This window comes from Meleagris gallopavo, chromosome 2 (genome assembly GCF_905368555.1).
Source record: "Meleagris gallopavo chromosome 2, MGAL_WU_HG_1.1, whole genome shotgun sequence".
Lineage (NCBI taxonomy): Eukaryota > Metazoa > Chordata > Aves > Galliformes > Phasianidae > Meleagris > Meleagris gallopavo.
The window spans coordinates 24,514,135-24,531,739 of NC_139405.1; the positions used below are offsets into that span (position 1 = coordinate 24,514,135).

Sequence of the window (17,605 nt, forward strand, 5' to 3'; positions counted from 1 at the left end):
TTGCTTATTCATAAGTCTTTAGCATCAGTCTGTATAGCAACTTCTAACAAATTCTTACTTGAGTACAGTAGGAAGCTACTAATACCTTTCAACAGACAGAAAATACAGAACTGCCTGGTAAGAAATAAGAACTGTGGTACAGCCTGCTTACATTTATAGAAATTTCTAATATAAAAAACTACATATCTGTATAAGAAGTAAACCTGATTAGCTACAGTGCACTAACAGATCTGCATAATTCACACAGAAATACATTATGAGCTACAGGTCATAGCTCACAGGAAGTCCTACTACTGCTCCCCACTCCCATTAATCTTGACAATTCAACCTCCATTCAAGCTATACAAGAGACAAGTATTTCCACATACAAGTTGTGTTTATTGCAAAAAGAACAAGACTGATATAATGAGAATAGCTGTCTTTGAATGGTACTAAACTTACCATCCGTTAGGAAGTCTGTGGAGCTTTTCAGTAAATTACACATACTTTGCCAAACAAAGGACTCATGATTTTTCCAAAGACTTCCCTGAATATTTTCTTGCAATTTCTGTACAAGCATCATTGAAACTTTAATGGCCATCAATAAATCATGCATCAATCGAGTCTGAACAATACGATTTCCATTATTACTTCTGGGGGGAAAATAAAAATAAGGTATGGTAATACGCTCACAGAGATGAAATGAAAATCATCCATTACCATTCCCAGAAACTCACATTCCATCAAGTTCAAAAAGAATTCATGGTAGAAACTAACTTATTATTTGAGTTGACCAAATATGTAACTAGCAGTAAGCAAGGAGTAGACTCAAGGGCAATGTTTTAAAATGAAAATAAACACAATGACAAACTCTGGTGCAGTTTCTGTAGGTTCCCATGACAAACTTGCATTCATTTGACTGTGCCTGAACAGAGCAGAAACTAAAGACTGACAAAACACAGTGCTGGTCCCTTCTTATTTTATCAAAGAGTTCCCTCATGCACAGACTATATTTCTGTCACTCAACATTCTTCTAATTTGAAGACAGAAAACATGTAAACTTGTAACATACAAAACTCTCTATTAAGAACCCTTATCCTCCAGGCACATGATAGGAGACCACAGTAAGGGGGCTTCACTTTATGTCATGCTGGAAAACGTCAAGATTCTAAATGATGACTGCCATGACAAACAGAACATCAGTGCTGAATTAAACACTCATGAAAAGTAGAAGGGAATTACTCTACCTGAATTTTAATAAGTGTATTTATTAATTACAGTGTTCAGTCACAATTCAAATAGCAAAACCACAACTCAAAGGCCTCATTTAGAAGCAATAGCTCCAACACAGTATCAGTGCCTTAAAGACTAACATCTTTAATTTTGTTTCTTTCCACTCATATATCATCATATTGCCACAAAAGAAAAGAAACTCGTCATCAGCTTTTTTATTTAATATATGTATCAGTGTAAACCAACATTCCCATCTGTCATCAACGCATGGCTATCAAAGTAATATTCCACACTAAATTATCTTGCAAGAGTGAAATGAAAACAGATAATACACAGCTTATATTAAATTCACTTGCCTGTTTTCTTCCTGTATGTCAAGCAGCGACTTTTGCAGAAACTGAAGAACTAATGAAAATAATTATGTGATAAATTTATCCAAAAAAAAAAAAAAAGAAAATTTATTAATTTATTTGAAAGAGCAAAGCAATCACACGCAGTACACACAATCACAACAAAAAGTTATCAGTATAGCGGTGTTTCTTCCACTCTGCAAACAAATTAACCTGAAAATTCAGTGCAGTACCAAAGAAGTGATGCTAAAACAAAATCTCACACTGGTTTGCAACAAACTGGAACAAAATTAGAGTTTCCAACCCACACTGTCTAATCCAGTGTTAGAGCTCCTCAGTGGAAAGGTGAAATTCCCAAGAGCCAAAGACAGAGCAGCAATAAAAGGTCCACAGGAAGCTGTGAACTTTATTTGCATACCAGGTCATGGTATGTCAAGCTATCTCACAGTTTACAGATTGAATCAGTATGGGACTGAGTTGATGTGATTCAATATTAAGCTGTCCCAGCAACAGATGAGACTTGTGCAGAATTATTACCAAACAAAATTCTTGCCAAAGCAGATCAGGGCCTGCTATAGCCAAGACTAGATGTTAACAGTTCAGTGTAATCCTATTTAACTTCATGACAAGGCATAAGACTGAGGCTACATCATGTAAAGTAATAATGACTCCAAAAGATCCTTAAGATCACCCACTGCTACCCTTCCAGATTTGTATGCAAGGATGCTCAGTAAAGCAAGATTGACTCCTGGAAATTAAAGGTACAAACCAGGGGGAAATCCTTGACAAATGTACCGTATAGAAGTATTTGTCATTAAAAATGAATCATGGGGAAATCAGATATTTATGTCTGCTACAAATCCTTCACATGCAACCTTCCCCCAATAACCTAAAGTTAAAATTATTTTAATAAACATAACCTTACCTTCTTCATACAGATTCATAATACTTGCTCTACCTGAGGAAAGAAAATACACTTTAACAAGTGAAAAAAAACCTTTTTTTTTTTAAACACAAATAAATATGTAAACATCATTACTATGTGCTGCACCAAGACACAAAACAATGCTGAGTAAGTTAGAACAGAAGACAATATATTCAATATATTCATCATACCTAAGCTGAAGTTCTCCATACAAGAAGCAAGGTTGTCCAGTACTTTTCTGTACAAATATACATCTGTGGTTTTCAGTTCTTCCCTAAGGCAGCACACAAAGCTTTGTACAGCTAATGTCATAAACCGTTCAGGAAGACTGTTCAGTGAACTAAAACAGTAAGAAACAGCATGATCAGTTACTGCACTCTGAGGTATTAATCAACATCTGACTAAAGTCAGTGTCAGCTCTATCTCCCATAATATACAGATGCTGCTTCCAGCACTAGCTCTCTTCTCACGGTTTCTGCAAACAAAGATACATTACACCTGTATACCCCAATTGTATAATGTTACAACTTTTTTTTAGAAGAGCCAATATAAATTAAGTTGAAACAAAGTCTGTTTACAAAGTAACGCTTCCAAAAGACACAGACACTGATCTTAGATACTTAGATACATTTTGCCACAGTATGAAAAAATAGCAATATAAAGAGATGCGGGCAGCTAGTTTTCTACTAGCATGAAACAACAGCTATTAAACATACTTTAAAATAGCCACTCATGTTCTAATTTTGAAGCTACAAAAATCTGTCAAAACAGTGTGAAGCCCTGGCATTAAATGAAATACAAAATGGAAGCCCTGGAGGTCTTAGTGGAACAAGTGTTTTCATGCACAGAAATGAAGACAGCTAAACAGTGCATCTTGAAACTATTAAGGCTGTCATAAGTTACCTAAAGAAATACAACAGCAATTTTGCAACAGAAAACTAATCACAATAAAAATAGGCATGAAAAAATACTGTTCAGTCAGGATTTCGCCGAGCTATCTTCTCTTTATGTTTTCAAAGTTGATATTCTTTTAAAACAGATGTATTTTAAATTTCTATTCTACTGTTAAATTTTAAAATTCAAAGTGTTAATTATACACTCTATTGTCTTTCAAGTAATGAAAGTGGATTACAATAATAATCCACTTTGAAGCTATTTATGCAACAATATATTGTATTCTTTGCACTTTTTTTTTTTTTTTTTTTTTAGAACTTACTGAGGAAGAAAAAGAGCACCTATTCACATACGAATACTAAAAATTTTCAGCAATTACAGAAATTTGGAGCATATAAAAAGTTACTGACTTCTAGGTAAGGAAAGCATTAAAGAAAAAAAAAAAAAAAAAAGACTATTATCCAATTCTTTACCTTGCTAATACTTTTTTAAGGGGATTCTTCACATCCAATGAAAAATATGTCTCTCCCAAGATCTCCAAACAGGCTTTAAGCATGGGATCACATGTTGAGTTTTGATCCATTGTTTTTACCAAAGGCATAACCTATAAACAAAAAGAACACTTGATCAATAAAATAAACTCTCTACATGCCCTCATAATTAAAAGAGGTGGAATTCACTCTCATTTGAATATATGATGCAAACCCATCCCTTCTTTAGCACACCCTGTTGAGATTCAGGTGTCAAACACATTCCAAGAACACTTCTGCTAGCAAAAATACATAAATACAAACTCAAAATTTGTTACCACTTGCCTTCCGTTATTCTCCCTCAGAAACCACAGCCTTCGCCAATTTGTATTAGAACTACATTTCCACATAGTATATTCAGGAGTAACAGCAACTGCATTTTACCATTTCACAGGAACAGTTAAAAGGTTACAGAGTTTATTTCAGAACTATATTTCCTACAAATGGCACACGAGATACATTACCATTTCCAAGACACCACACACACCAGTGAAACCTTACTTGTTTAATACACTGGATCTGCTGGATGCCATTGCTCAGTTGTGCACAGTGTAAAAGCAGAGATGCCAGATTTTGCTCTTCATCCTTTGAAAACCCTACATTTGTGAGAAGAAGATCTTTTTAAAAAGAATTCTAATAAGCAACATGAAGAAAATGCAGTGTATAATAAGCAATCACTGGCTCCACTGTGAAGGAATAGTAGGCCTCAGCTTGAACATGAAGATGATTGTCACAGAATCACAGAATTGTTGAGGTTGGAGGGGATGTCTGGAGGTCATCTGCTTCAACCCCCTGCCCAAAAGCAGGGCTACCTAGAGCTGACTTCCCAGGACGACAGCTCAGGCTAAACTCAAAATGAACCCAGCCTGCCCAGGACAACCTCCTACCTGCCTGCTGCTGGTAACTCAAAAGAAAGTTTGATCTTACAACAAACACTAGACTAAATAGATTATGTCAGGTCTGACTGTTCATTTCTTCTCATCTGTAAGGCCAAGAACTCACAGAAACTTTAGCATTCAACTCCTGTGTTATTCGGTTTTGTCTATTTTTTAATATCAGTGAAAGCTTACCTCAAGCAAAAAGCACTGCAGAATAAAAGAGCATTTTAACAGTATCTTTAAATCCAATTAACTACAAAAAGTGCAAAGGTTGCGAAAAGACTCTCAATAGGACCTCCAGAAGCCCCTACCAACCCCAACCATTCCATGGTTCTTTGAAATTCTGCATTATCCTACATATTAAAGGCTACTACTTCAGGTAGCCCTGAATTACAGGCCTGCAAGAGGGATCGCACAGAGGGCATTCTAACACCTTCACATCATTGACAGAACAAGACAAACAGCTTATAAAACAAAACCACAGTGACCTACAGATTCTTTTAAATCTGAAGCAGTAAGAAGTTACCAATACAAAAAAAAAAAGAAAAGCAAACGTAGTAACAAAAAAAAAAGAACAAAAACACACAAAACTAAAACACCACCAACAACAACAAAAAAAATTTAAAATGCTATTTCAGCAGTTACATTCTAATAGAAAAAGAAATTATACAAGTTTAGTTTGAGGAAAACAAGCTTACCCTGAAGTTTCTCAAGCTGCTGACAATCAAGAGAGAATGCATCAACCTGGATTTCCTTCTTCTTCTTCAAAACCATTTTAACTGATCAAGAGACACCTGTTCCAAAAAAAAAAAAAAAAAAAAAAAAAACCAGCAAAACACATTGTTTAAAAAGCATAATTATGAACACTTCCTATAGAGGTCTTTTCACAGCCCTAGAATAACGCTTACTATATTATTTATGCAATCTCTTTTAAAAGACAACAGCTCTCTTTTCTGTATTTTGAACCATTCCAATTATTCTGTCCAAAATTTGCCACAACTTCCTGGCACAAAGAGGAGAATGGCAAACACAAGTTCAGGTTTGCTGAGTGAACCACAGATGCTCTCAATGGAACTTTTACTGCCCTTGTTATGCTGCCTGTGTGGTATCCCTTGAACACACTCTGAAAGCACCACCATACACGGGCACATGAATGACAGCACAAAATGTCAGCTGCTCTGCTATATGCTATTTGATCAAACTAATTTAAAACTAATTTAATGTTTGCAATGTAAGGTTAGGACCGTGCAGTGCAGTACTTTCGTTTCTTAAAAGCAGGCCGGCCAGTTCTCTGCGCACTAAAGTAGGCATTACGAGTAGGAATTTGCTCTCTCTCCTTAAGATAATAGAAAGTAAACGTGTGCTGCAGGCTTCACCGAGGAGCTCCTTCCCACGGAGCGACGGGGCCGGCAGGGACCCACTCTGTTCCAACCCCCGCTGGAGCAGCGCTGCCCAGGCCGGCGTCCAGGCGGCTTCTGAGGATCTCGCAGCACGGAGAGCCGCTCGGCGCAGCGCAGCACGGCGCAGCTCCCGGAGATGCCGCCCCTCCGGGCAGCGCTGCGTGGCCGCCGCTCGCCCCGCGGCACCAGAGGGGCAGCAGGCCTCACGCCGCCCTGCGTTACAGAGGCGGATCGGGGCGCGGCGATCTCGCAGACCACGGCGGCCTACGGAACAACCCGGCGCCGCAGCCGCAGAGGAGGGCGAGAACGGGAGGAAGCGAAACGGCTGGAGGCCGCGCCCGCCGCGGGCCCTTACCCAGCCGGGAGAAGCTCGTCCGGCGGCGCGGCTCCTCTTCCCTTCCTGGCTCCTCCGAACCACGTGCCGCCCGCAGCCGCCTGCGCCGGGCCGGACGCTCCCCGCCCCGGGGCTCGGCCCCGCGGCCTCCTCCCGTTCGCGCTGCCGGGGTGGGTGGGGGAGAAAGGTGCAGCGCCGGAAGTTTTTGCTATATCCGTACGCGTGGGAAATGCCGGCCCCGCTGCTCGGCGCCGTGCCGTGCTGGGCATCCCCTGCGGTTCGGCCTCCCCGCTCAGGCCGACGGTCGCATCCTCATTTCAGTGGCAGCGGCATCTCTGACCATGTAACACGAGGTCTGCAGTTCCTTCGCTTCAAGACCTGCACGTTTTATATTCGGTTGGCCTCTCTTAGAATCACAGAGTCATTGAGGTTGGAAAAGATCTATAAAATCCAGTCCAACCGTCAGCCCATCACCCGCTAACTTGTGTCCCTCAGTGCCACATCTACCTGTTTCTTAGATGGATCTTAGTACAAGCCCATCTGCCTGCTTTGCTCAGTCACTGAACTGAGCCTAGAAAATGAGGCTCAACCCTTTGGTCAGCTGCAGCCTTCCTGCGTAACGTTACTGCTCAGGACGTCAGTTTCATCTCTCAAGGAACCAACCCTTTGTAAGTTCCAGCTCCATGTACCACTGCTCACTTTCTGCCCCCCCTAGGGACAACAGTCCAGCTGCTTCCTGCCTCCTGGAAGGGCTTTGGTACTGCAGTGCAAAGCACAGTCATCTCAAGAAAGGAAAGAGTAGCACACAAGAGCCACACACTTTACTTGCTCTGATCCCCAGAAACATCAAGTTTCCTGTATCTCAAAATCACTTAGAATTGGCTCACACACTGCCACACAAAACTACACTGTGTGTAGCGGATGCCGCAGCTCCAAATGTATCACAAGCAGCCATCCGGGCTTAACTACTTTGGAAAGTGCCATTCCATAATTTCTATTTCTGCTGGTGAGGAGCAACAAGCCACTGAATTAATGGTGTCTGTGCCCTGCTGTGCATCTAACAAAACAAGCAGGCGGCACATCCTAAATAAAATGAATGACTTACACCACAGAGTTCATTGTTCTGTGAAGCTCTGGTTCTTGAAAAATTACATATGTTCAAAAGCAGCTGCACTGTGTCATGGAAGGAAAACAACAAACTCCCAGCAGAAGTTTCAAAACAAAAATTCTGGCTTAAAATGTCCCTAAACCACAAGGAGGTGGAGACAGTGCCCTGGGAAAATGACACCTCATTTCCTCAGGCATAGGCTAGGACAGGCAGAGGACTGGGTTGGGTTTGCTGGGAAGGCTGAGCCCATCTCCACAATTCATCAGATGCTTCCTCTGTGCTGGATTTGTGGTTAAAAACATTAGGTTTATGTTTACAAACATTACAGTGTTGTATTTACAAACATTACAGTTCCGGCAAATCAACGCCTACAAAGTTGATTGCTCATAAAGGAAACATTCTAACCCACAACTGCTGAAAACCTGGATTTGGAAGCTGTATATGTTGGTACCCTGGAGCTCAGGGTCTGTGTGCCTGTCTCCAGGGAGCAGAATAAGGTTTACATGGAGAGCCTGTTTTCAAGGAAGACCGTGAGCTTGGAAACTCGACGTTATTCGGAGCAATACAACGTTTTACCACGCTGTGGCGCCAAACAATTAAAAAGAGGTCGTGCCTTCAAAGGCAAACTACAGACTTTACCAAAAGCTGTATTTTTCTTAGTTAAAAAAGCCTTTACCAGTAATCGAAATGAGTACAGATTGTTCCATTCAAAGGTACCAAAGCACAAGAATTACAGCTCATTTATGTCAGATGCTATTTTCCTGTCCCTGAAAGACAAGCCACAGCCTTCAAAGAGCAATGTTTTAGGATACGTCAGGGTGATGTGAACTGAACAGGAACTATCTTGCTCCTGTCCCCCATTCACTTAAATAAGACCTTTGAAACTGCCTTCTTTCTGGAAAGACCAAGTGATATTTTCATTGAATTACAACAGTAACTGAAGATCATCCATTCACTTCTATCACATTATTGCATGACAACTAATACAAAGAGTACTCTAGGATTTTTTGTACTTTTTTTTTTTTAATTGAAAGTTTAAAATACATGAAATCCTTCTAAAAAATCCAGGTATAAATGATCTTACAGAGGACGATTTCTGATCGGAGCTTTTGGAAGAGCAAGGTGCTTCCTGGAATACATTTTCCAATTGTAGACATAAATACCTAAACCTAATTGTTGCAATGATTATCTGTGTACTCACAAAAGTCTCATAAACCCTGAAATTGGACATTCTGGTTTCAGGTTTGATACCTCTCCACGAGTATGCATTTTCTATGCTTATTTCATATATCTTTAATATCACATCTCTTTACCTAGCAGGACCGCACGGCTGCAGAGCATTGTTACTATCATCTGAAGCCAAAGAAAACGTCAAGCCACACAACAAGCAGCCAAACAACTGATGGAGCAGCAGGCTCTGCTCTCCCTCTCGCGGTCCGACGCTGCCACTCGCACAGCCCCGCTCTGCCCCGGCTCTACGCCTCCCCCATCCCAAAGCTCCCCGCAGCGCCGGGTCTGTCTGCCCGGAACCACTTTGGACAAACGGACAAAGTTTGCGTTAAACGCCGATAAGAAATCATTTTGTACAGCGTTGGTTAGGAACAGCGGGATGATTTATCGTCTTTTGGTCAGATATTTTAATCTGAACAAATAGCATTTTTTTTCAGCTCGTTTGTTTCTAATGTGGTGTTTCAAGGCATTCTGTGCAGAAGACATTAGGTGTAAACTGTTTTCTTTCTTGCCATTCCAGCAATCATATTTTTAATACATTTTTCAGTGGTAAGTGTTTAAAAAATCCAAGAGGCACTTAGGAATCTACCAGCATGTGAATGGTTTCAGCGAAGTTCTTTGGATGCTTTAAGCAACTGAGTGGAAAACTGGAGCTGTGCTGAACCGAATAGGAAAAAGTGAAATTGTGTGGGTCATCAGATGGGATACCGTAGCTTTTAGGACCTTTTATTTTCTTTCAGTCACAAAAACATGCACTTTCAGTGACTCTGTGATGAGCGTACACAAGAAGACTGCATCACTGTACAAAGATGTGAAATGAACACCAGCAGAAGAACACTGCATGGAAGCGCAGTTGGTTTACGTGCCAGGAGAACCTGTAGAACCGGAGACCTCTCCAGTTCACAGCCCAACCAAAGCACAGCTCCTACGTGCCAGTCGAAGTGGATGGGTATGTGAGGACGGTGCCTGAAGGTGTCAGACAAGCAACACATTGGTTACTTTCTGTCGAAATTCGATACTTCGGGAAGCCGTCGGCGCCGACTTCAGACCGCGGGTTACCCGAGGCGCACGCGTTACCCACGGTGCACGTGTGCTCGCTGCAGCCCCAGGGACCGAAGGGTCCGCTGCCAACATGACACAGGAGCACGTGCACCTGCTCGTCCGCCCTTGTTATGACAGCAGCACACAGCGGGCTGACACCCATAGGCACGGACCCGCTGCAAGAGCCGTTCGTCCGTACCATCGCAGCTCCAGCGCCACTGACCGCCCAGCTTCAGCGCTTGGGCGTGTACGTAACAGCCTTCAGAAAGAAGGGAAATGTAAATAGCAGCAAATGCAGACGCTACAGCTGGCGAACATCGGGACACGCGGTGATGTCTTCCTAACACGTTCTCCTCTCCGGAGATGTAGTACAAGTCAGGGGAAAATCCCCACTAACGAATGAATGAGGACACGGGGACGATGAAGGCGCTCCCTGCCAACGAAGGGGCGCGTTGGGCGCTTCGGTCAGCCCGCGCGCACCTACCCTGCCCCTGGCGGGGACATCGCGGCCCTGCCCGCACTCCGCTCTCTCGCCGCCGTCCTCCCGCCGCCCCGCCGCTCAGGCCCCGCCCGGGCGCCCCTCCGGGGGCGGCCCCCCGCTCCTCAGTGGCCGTGGCGGCCGTCGCTCAGGCGGCCGCGCCGCTCGCCGCGACGATGGTGGGGCGGGCAGCCGCGGCCCCGCAGCGCCCACAGCCCGGACGGCGCCCGGCAAGGCGAGCCACGGCCGGCCAGGTTTGAGCTTCCCGTCCTCGCCTCCCTCCCTTCCTTTGCGAGCGGGACCGCGCGGAAGCAGCCGGGCGGGGGGCGCGGTGCTCGCGGCGGCTCCGCGGGGCGATGGGGGGCATCAGGGCGGCGGGTGACGTGCGGTGAGGTCACGGCCGTGACGCTGATGCGGGACCCGGGGGGCGGCGGGCGGTGCCAGGAGGTGCGCGGCGGTCCCAGCGCTGTGACCCCCTGAACGAGGAAAGCGAGAAGCACGCGGACTTCCCAGTAAGCACGTAACTCAAGGTCTTTCTGAAACACCGACGGCTTTCAGAATCTCACCTAACTTGTAAGCGCCTTTAAACGTGCAGCCACCGAAGCGGGGCACGAGGCGATGCGTGGGGGCGGCGGCGGACGCACGTTGGCTGCCCTGCACGGGTTCACCCCTCGCCAGCGTGGGGGAATGGCGGGAGGACCATCGGTACGTGGGGTTCTGAGAGCGGTTTTAAATAGCTCAGTGTACAGTTTGGGCACAGAATTATGCAAAATGAGTCAAATGGAAAATAAAGTTAGCAGTGTTTCTGCGTGAGTAAGGGCCCTGGCCGGTGACAAAACTGAAAACGCTGCCTTGATTCCCAAACAGGTCCACTTTGTGTCTCACCATTTCCTTTCTCCTGCCCAACCTGCCGGCTCCAAAAAATAACTTGGAAGCGCAGTGTTGGGGTGGCAGGAGGGAGGGCCGCAGCCTGGCCGTCGGGGCTGTGGTGTTTCAGGACGGTGCTGCTCACCATCGCACGGCCAACACGCACTGCACAAACCCTTCCTAGCAGAAGGCCCGATCCCACTTTGTCCAGTGGCAACAGGACGCATGGAATGCATGGACAGAATTCAGCGTTGTGTTAAAATCGAGGGAAGACGCTGACAGTGTGATGAGGAATATGTAAATTTTTAACAGACTTCAAAAAGCCGGGACATGGTTCCCTCCTTCCCCCTGAAATGTATTTTGATAATTTCCAAGCAGACAGCAAAGAGAAGGAAATTATTTCAATCCTTTTGGGGAGAATGTGACATTCTGGCTTCTTGAAGCCTGCGAAGAGGTTTATAAACTTAAAAAATGAAAAAGACGAATTTAATCTTTCCAGACTTGTCAAACTTGTCTCAATTAATTTTTGATGACATAATTAGAACTTCCCACTTTAATGGGTGCTTTTTGAGTTTACTTTTCAAAAGATTTTATTTCTGAAGACTGAGAGGAAAGGAGGGCTCTGCAGTGGGAACGGAGCAGGAAGGAGGGGAGGACTGTAGGTTACAGTGCTGATTCAGAGCTCTCCGTTAAAGCCAAAAGAGATGAACTCATTTTTTTTCCTCCCTTGAGGAATCAAACAAGAAACAGGAAGTCATTGATTCAAAGCAAGATCATTCACTCCGCAATTGTAAACAGTGTATTATGTGCCTGTAAATATTTCCAGAACCCATTGGCTTTTTGGAAAGTATGAAGTAAATTATTATAATCTCTAACAAACTTCCCACAATAAAAAAAGAGTTATTCTCGAACTTTTTATCTGCAGTGTTTGTACAGTGGAATATTAATTAGCTTGGACATAGAGAAATGGCTTGGCTGAACACACTGTTCGCTGCCAGAAATCCATCCACTCACATGTTTTGTCTGTTGAAACACAAACATTTTTAACTCCACCCTGTAATATTGCACCCTATGAAAAAGCAAAAATTCCTTCCCTACTATATCCACTTGTATTTTCACCACCACAAGCACTGAAATTTCCTACTGTTAACCAGATGTTGGCTGAGTTCATCTCTGTTTTGTGTAACTGTCATTAGTCAAAAAGTGCTGTAAAAATAATCCTACATAGACAGTCTAATAGGAAATCATCATTCTTCATCGCCTGGGAGACCAGACCATCTGCCCCAGTCCACGCCTGAAACTTCTGCTCCTTTTGTAAAGTAGGGGAAACTGCTGCTTGGAAGTGTCCCCATGCACGTGAGGAGTCTACGTAAGGAGGGAGGATCAGGGACAGTACAAGGGAGGAACCTGCTTCCCCACAGTCCTAGGAAGTCCAAGCTGAAAGTAATGGGTGAAATGGTACAGACACCAATCACCTAGATGGCTTGCAGCTGACTAAGTGCTTCTGTGCTTAAAGTTTAGAATTTGGGTGTTGTAGGATCAGTTCAGGAAGCTGTTTTAATAACATGCTTAAATCCCAGCAATTCCACGGGGATTCCTGAACTCCAGAGTAGGAATTCCTGAATAGGGATGGTTGTAACTTCAGTGCTTAACAACTTGGAACACAGCCTGCAAACCAAGAGAAAGAGAGGGTAAAAAGTAGAGCAGATATCTTCAGACAAACGGCTACGGTGAAAAATGTTCCTATTTTTTCTTCTAACTTAGATGTAGAATAAAAGTAACAAAGAAAATAGTGCATAGGAAAGGAAAGAAGAGTTGAGAGAGTTTTTCACCTGCTTAACTATGGTACTGAACCTGCAGGAAAGAACCAAAAAGTACTATCAGTGTATCACAGAAAAGGCTACTTGCTTTTCTGTGTCAGCATCACGTTTTCACTGACACTGGTGACCAACATGAAGCATAACCACACCACTGATGTATATTTGTTTTTCTGTTGCCTTCCACTGAGATATTTCTGAGATAAATTGACTTCTCCTAGGAATCCAAGTGTTATTTCCAAAGCCAAGCCTACATGTTCAGATCCCTGCAATGGCTAGTGCTTTCACCCACAAGGAAGCACTCTGGGCTGAGTGGTTGAGTTCAGCCCTCCTCTTACTCCATTAAGCTGTCTGCAAATTGCAGGAATACAACAGAGCCCAGTCCTTCTGCTTGCACAGAGGTGATTTTCTTGGCTTCTCAGACATAAGCCATGACGAGCCAGCTCTCGTCTTGAATAATTTTTCCAGCCATGCTTGTCCAAAAGGGCACAGAGCTTAAATCTCTGAGTAGTTAAATGTAAATAAAAGCATGGGTTTGAACTTGAAACGCAGATGAACCAAGATGTTCTGAGATCTGTTACATCTGTTGCAGATCTAATGTGAAGATACTGTTTTCCTTGGAAGGACCCATTTAGTGACCATTTGCTCACCTGCCTTTGTATCTAGAACCTGGAACCATAAATTCAACCTTCTCATGTGTATCTCATCAAGGAGATTAAATATTCAAGGCAATCTGAATAAGCATAAGGATTTTAAAACTCTTCTAATAACAGCATAAAAACAGATGTGGTACTAATTCATACACACTTACACCTATATAAAGCATTTTCTTAGCAAAAGTTCAGTTCTCCACAAGTCTCACTATGCAAGAAGGGATATATACAGTAAGATAAGGTTATCATTCTTGGCACTTCACTGCTTATGATAAAGAAAACATATTGCAGACCTGAAATAAATGAAGAAATTATATTAAGGTAAACCTAAATATTACCAGCATAGATTTCAGAAGTCTTCCCTTTACAATAAGAGCATTTGTAAGCTAATGTACTTTCACTGTTTGATGGAGCTGTATATGTACAGTAGCATTCTTGAGATTTATATAAAATAGGTTGGTAGGTTTGTTTTTATAAGTCAGATGTTAAATACAGACTCAATCTGAGGTGTTTTTTTTTTTTTTCCTCCTCTTCTTTTTCCAGGATAAATATGGCTGATCTTTCAGAGCCAGAAGGTACAGTAAACTGGAAGGAAAGATGTTTAACTCTGGAGTCGCAGCTAATGAAATTTCGTCTCCAAGCAAGTAAGATCAGAGAACTGTTAGCAGAAAAGGTAGGTCTCACCATATGAATTTTAACACTGTATGAATAACTTTATTTGATGAAGAGAGCTCATCACTGTTCGTGGTTTGAGATTAAAACTAAGAATCTTATTCAGGAAGAAGAAAAAAAAGCAGTTAAAAATGCATGAAAATAGGTGTGTTTTAATGCTGTAAAAGAATTTCACACACTATATTTGCTAGCAAAAATGTTCGTTTTTAGATAAGAAACCCTGGCAAATCTCATGCAGAGAAAAGCATGTATCCAGTAATCAACTGTACAACATTAAAGTTAGTATTTAGAACATTTTCCTATGAATTTAAGATCTAATTTAGGACAGAAAAACAAACTCTTGGGAAAAAAATCTAGAAGTGTTGTTTTACATAGCATTTCTTACCAAATCCTATAATTCGCCAGACTTGGGTATCACATAAGATATGTTCAACTATGGCGAGTCTAGGGCTTGGAAGCTGGAAAGTATTACATAGTTGAATATTAATAATATTTTTTTAAATCATAGAATGGCTTGGGTTGGAAGGGACCTCAAGGATCATCAAGCTCCAGTCCCCCTGCGACAGACAGGGCCATCAGGCCATCAACCTCCATATCTAATCCTAGACCAGTTTATTGTTTAAATGCATATTTTATTTTGAAACAGAGAAACATTTGAATTGTCATGTTCAAATATATGGATCCAGCCACCTACTGCAAGTGAACCCAGATTTGAAATACTAAAAAAAAGCATGATTGTATTTGCCAGGTAACACTTCCAGCAGAACAAGGCAATTAAAAATAGAAGGGACAGAACATTTCAGATAGTCTTTCAAGTTGTATTATTGCTATTACTGACTTCAATGAATTTCTAGTTAAAAATAATTTGTTTGAAATTACTCTATTTTTCCCAGACCTATATTTTCTGTCAACTGTTCCCCTCCCACCTCTTCCCAAATAAAATTCAGTTCCTTTTAGCACATTAGAGGGAAAATACTTTTATTTTGAATAGCTTTCTATGTTTAAGTTAGCGCTTCTCTTTCATGAACTCATCTGTTCTCCTTTTGAAGCCATAAATTGATTTAGCATCCAACAGCTTCCTCTGAATTGTTCTAATTTTACTATATTTTGGAGGGCACAGGAACTAATAGGATTCAAACAGGGAAAACATGTCTTTGTATATATTTTAAGAACCATGAATAATATCTACGTACATTTGCTGTTCCTTTCCTAATAAAATGTTTGAGATTCTGTTTACTTTGACAGCTAAATTGAACATGAGGTATGTTTTCATGGAGGTATCTATCACAGTTCCGGCATTTGGTCGAAGTCCTTCAGATTTTGATGTTATGCTTCATTTTTTCTTTTACTGATCGATCACTGAAACTTGTAAGAACTGTCTTGTCAGTCATTCTGGTCAGGAAGATTCTGTTATACTGAATAACAAAACGCTATCAAAGAGCTGTGTTTCTGCACTGCATAGTGGCCCATTACTGAATGTCTGTGATTATGTTGGGCAACATATGCCATGCAGATCTCCACCGATAGCCTCGCATCACTGTACTAAATAACCAATCCCTACTGTTGCTGAGACAGTTCACTGGAAGTACATTTCCTTCCACCCCGGGGCTGTTTGTTTCTTTTAAGGACTTTATGAAATACAGATGATATAAACCAGAACTCCCTTATCTGCAGACTGGGTGATTCCCTTAAAGAACTTCAGTAGCTCTGTAACATAACAGTCCTCCTGGAGGGTGGCCACTTTGACTCTTCCTTAGTCTATCATCATTTACCCACACACCCCCTAATTTTGCTCCTGCAGTTTCCGTTAAATTCTTCACTACAGACTTAGAGATCAGTAGTTGGTTCAACTGTATCATCCAGTTATTGACCGAATATCATTTGGTCCTGGCAATATGTTACTGTTAATTTTATCTTTTCGTGCCCTTCTTTCTTCTGCAAAGTAGAAAACTTCAACTTGAGATGGAAAAAACTGGGAGAAAGAAATTCAGTATTTTCTGGATCAGAGTTCTTTACATTAAGAAGTTCTTTTTAAATAAAACGATCATTAAAATTTACAGCAGTGTAAAACGTTTATGTAATAATATTGAGCAGTGCTGGAATTGAATTTTAGAGTTAGTACTCCAAATACATCTACGTTGGCATACCTTATTGAACAGGTATTGCATAATATTGGGTTTTGAAAGAGTGACCAGCTGTGCAAATGCTTTGAGATGTCATCTTAAAAGAAAAGAAAAAAAAGGAAAACTTCTTGTCTCCTTCATTCCACTTACCAAGGTGTGATCATGAACACACATCAAAGAGTATAATGCTCTCTGCTGAAACACTGAAGAGATCATTGGATGTTGTGCAGTTGGGGCAGTTACAATGATATATGTATATTCTGCCACTTTACCCCATTTTGGATCACTACCATTTGGGGTAGAAATCAAAGATTAGATGTGACTTTTCTAGGGACTTTCCAGCTGCCATAACTGCCATGCTTTATGCAGCTGCTGCTGATTATAATTTTGGCAACCAAAAAGTTAAGATTCATCAACTGCACTTCACAAAACCATCTGTGTTTAAAAGCAGAAAGAGATTTTAGAAGTAACCTTTGAATTACTTCTCTTTGCCTTTCACTTCTTTCCTTTATGGTTTGCATTTCCAGGCTCTTCACTACTAGAAGTGTCCCCTTCAATTAAAATAAATATATGCTTAATCGTATCATTTCAGAAATCATACTTTAAAAAATAAACAGAAGACAAGGGATAAAATCACAGATTTTCAGCACTGTGCCTGAAAAAAAAAGCAGTCAAAGGAAATTACTGATTCTCTCTCATCTGTGAAAAAGATTACTCCAAAGTAGAAAAAAAAACTCTTAAGAACTTGTCATCTACTGTGCCCTTGTTTTACTTTGCCTCAACTTTTTTGGAATGTTTACAAAAGGCAAAGTGTTTCCTGGGGGTGAAAATGAGAGAAATATTTTCCAGTTAAGATCATGGGTCCAGGAAGTATTTAGTTGGGATAATTTAATATATTGCAGTCCAGAACAAAGCATTAACAGATTTCATTAAAAAAAAAAAGACCTTTTTCCTCATTTTGTCGCCGTTTCTTTTTAATAAGAATCTTTCATTCATAAACTGAAACTCATTTGGGATGTGCATCAAACTGATTGGTCAGAACTCAGCAAGATGAGACTGCATCCATCAGCAGATCTATTAATTCTGTGCTACT

General features: G+C 41.6%; 2 protein-coding genes across 7 annotated transcripts in view; one reads left to right on the top strand and one right to left on the bottom strand.

The window, feature by feature from the left end:
- THADA (THADA armadillo repeat containing) overlaps positions 1-17,605 on the bottom strand; it is a 209,874-nt gene that overhangs the window by 142,885 nt on the left and 49,384 nt on the right. For 4 of the 6 annotated variants that reach the window (XR_014881997.1, XM_085219344.1, XM_085219346.1 and 1 more), the window contains exons 1-8: positions 6,545-6,683; positions 5,488-5,583; positions 4,413-4,507; positions 3,855-3,985; positions 2,679-2,827; positions 2,488-2,520; positions 1,569-1,617; positions 442-632 (exon numbers count right to left, since the gene is read on the bottom strand). Coding sequence is in view for 5 of the 6 variants with exons in the window: in XM_085219344.1 (XP_085075470.1) it covers positions 442-632; positions 1,569-1,617; positions 2,488-2,520; positions 2,679-2,827; positions 3,855-3,985; positions 4,413-4,507; positions 5,488-5,563 (724 nt within the window). In the remaining variant the exon portion in view is untranslated. Of the gene's footprint in view, positions 1-441; positions 633-1,568; positions 1,618-2,487; positions 2,521-2,678; positions 2,828-3,854; positions 3,986-4,412; positions 4,508-5,487; positions 5,584-6,165; positions 6,291-6,544; positions 6,684-17,605 lie in introns of those variants that run through there. The other 2 variants (XM_085219345.1, XM_019612707.3) reach the window with 2 other exon arrangements.
- Positions 10,477-17,605, top strand: part of PLEKHH2 (pleckstrin homology, MyTH4 and FERM domain containing H2) — a 51,818-nt gene continuing 44,689 nt past the window's right edge. The window contains exons 1-2 of the mRNA XM_085219348.1: positions 10,477-10,634; positions 14,261-14,390. Coding sequence (XP_085075474.1) covers positions 14,268-14,390 — 123 coding nt within the window. The 5' untranslated portion in view covers positions 10,477-10,634; positions 14,261-14,267. The remainder of the gene's footprint in view (positions 10,635-14,260; positions 14,391-17,605) is intronic.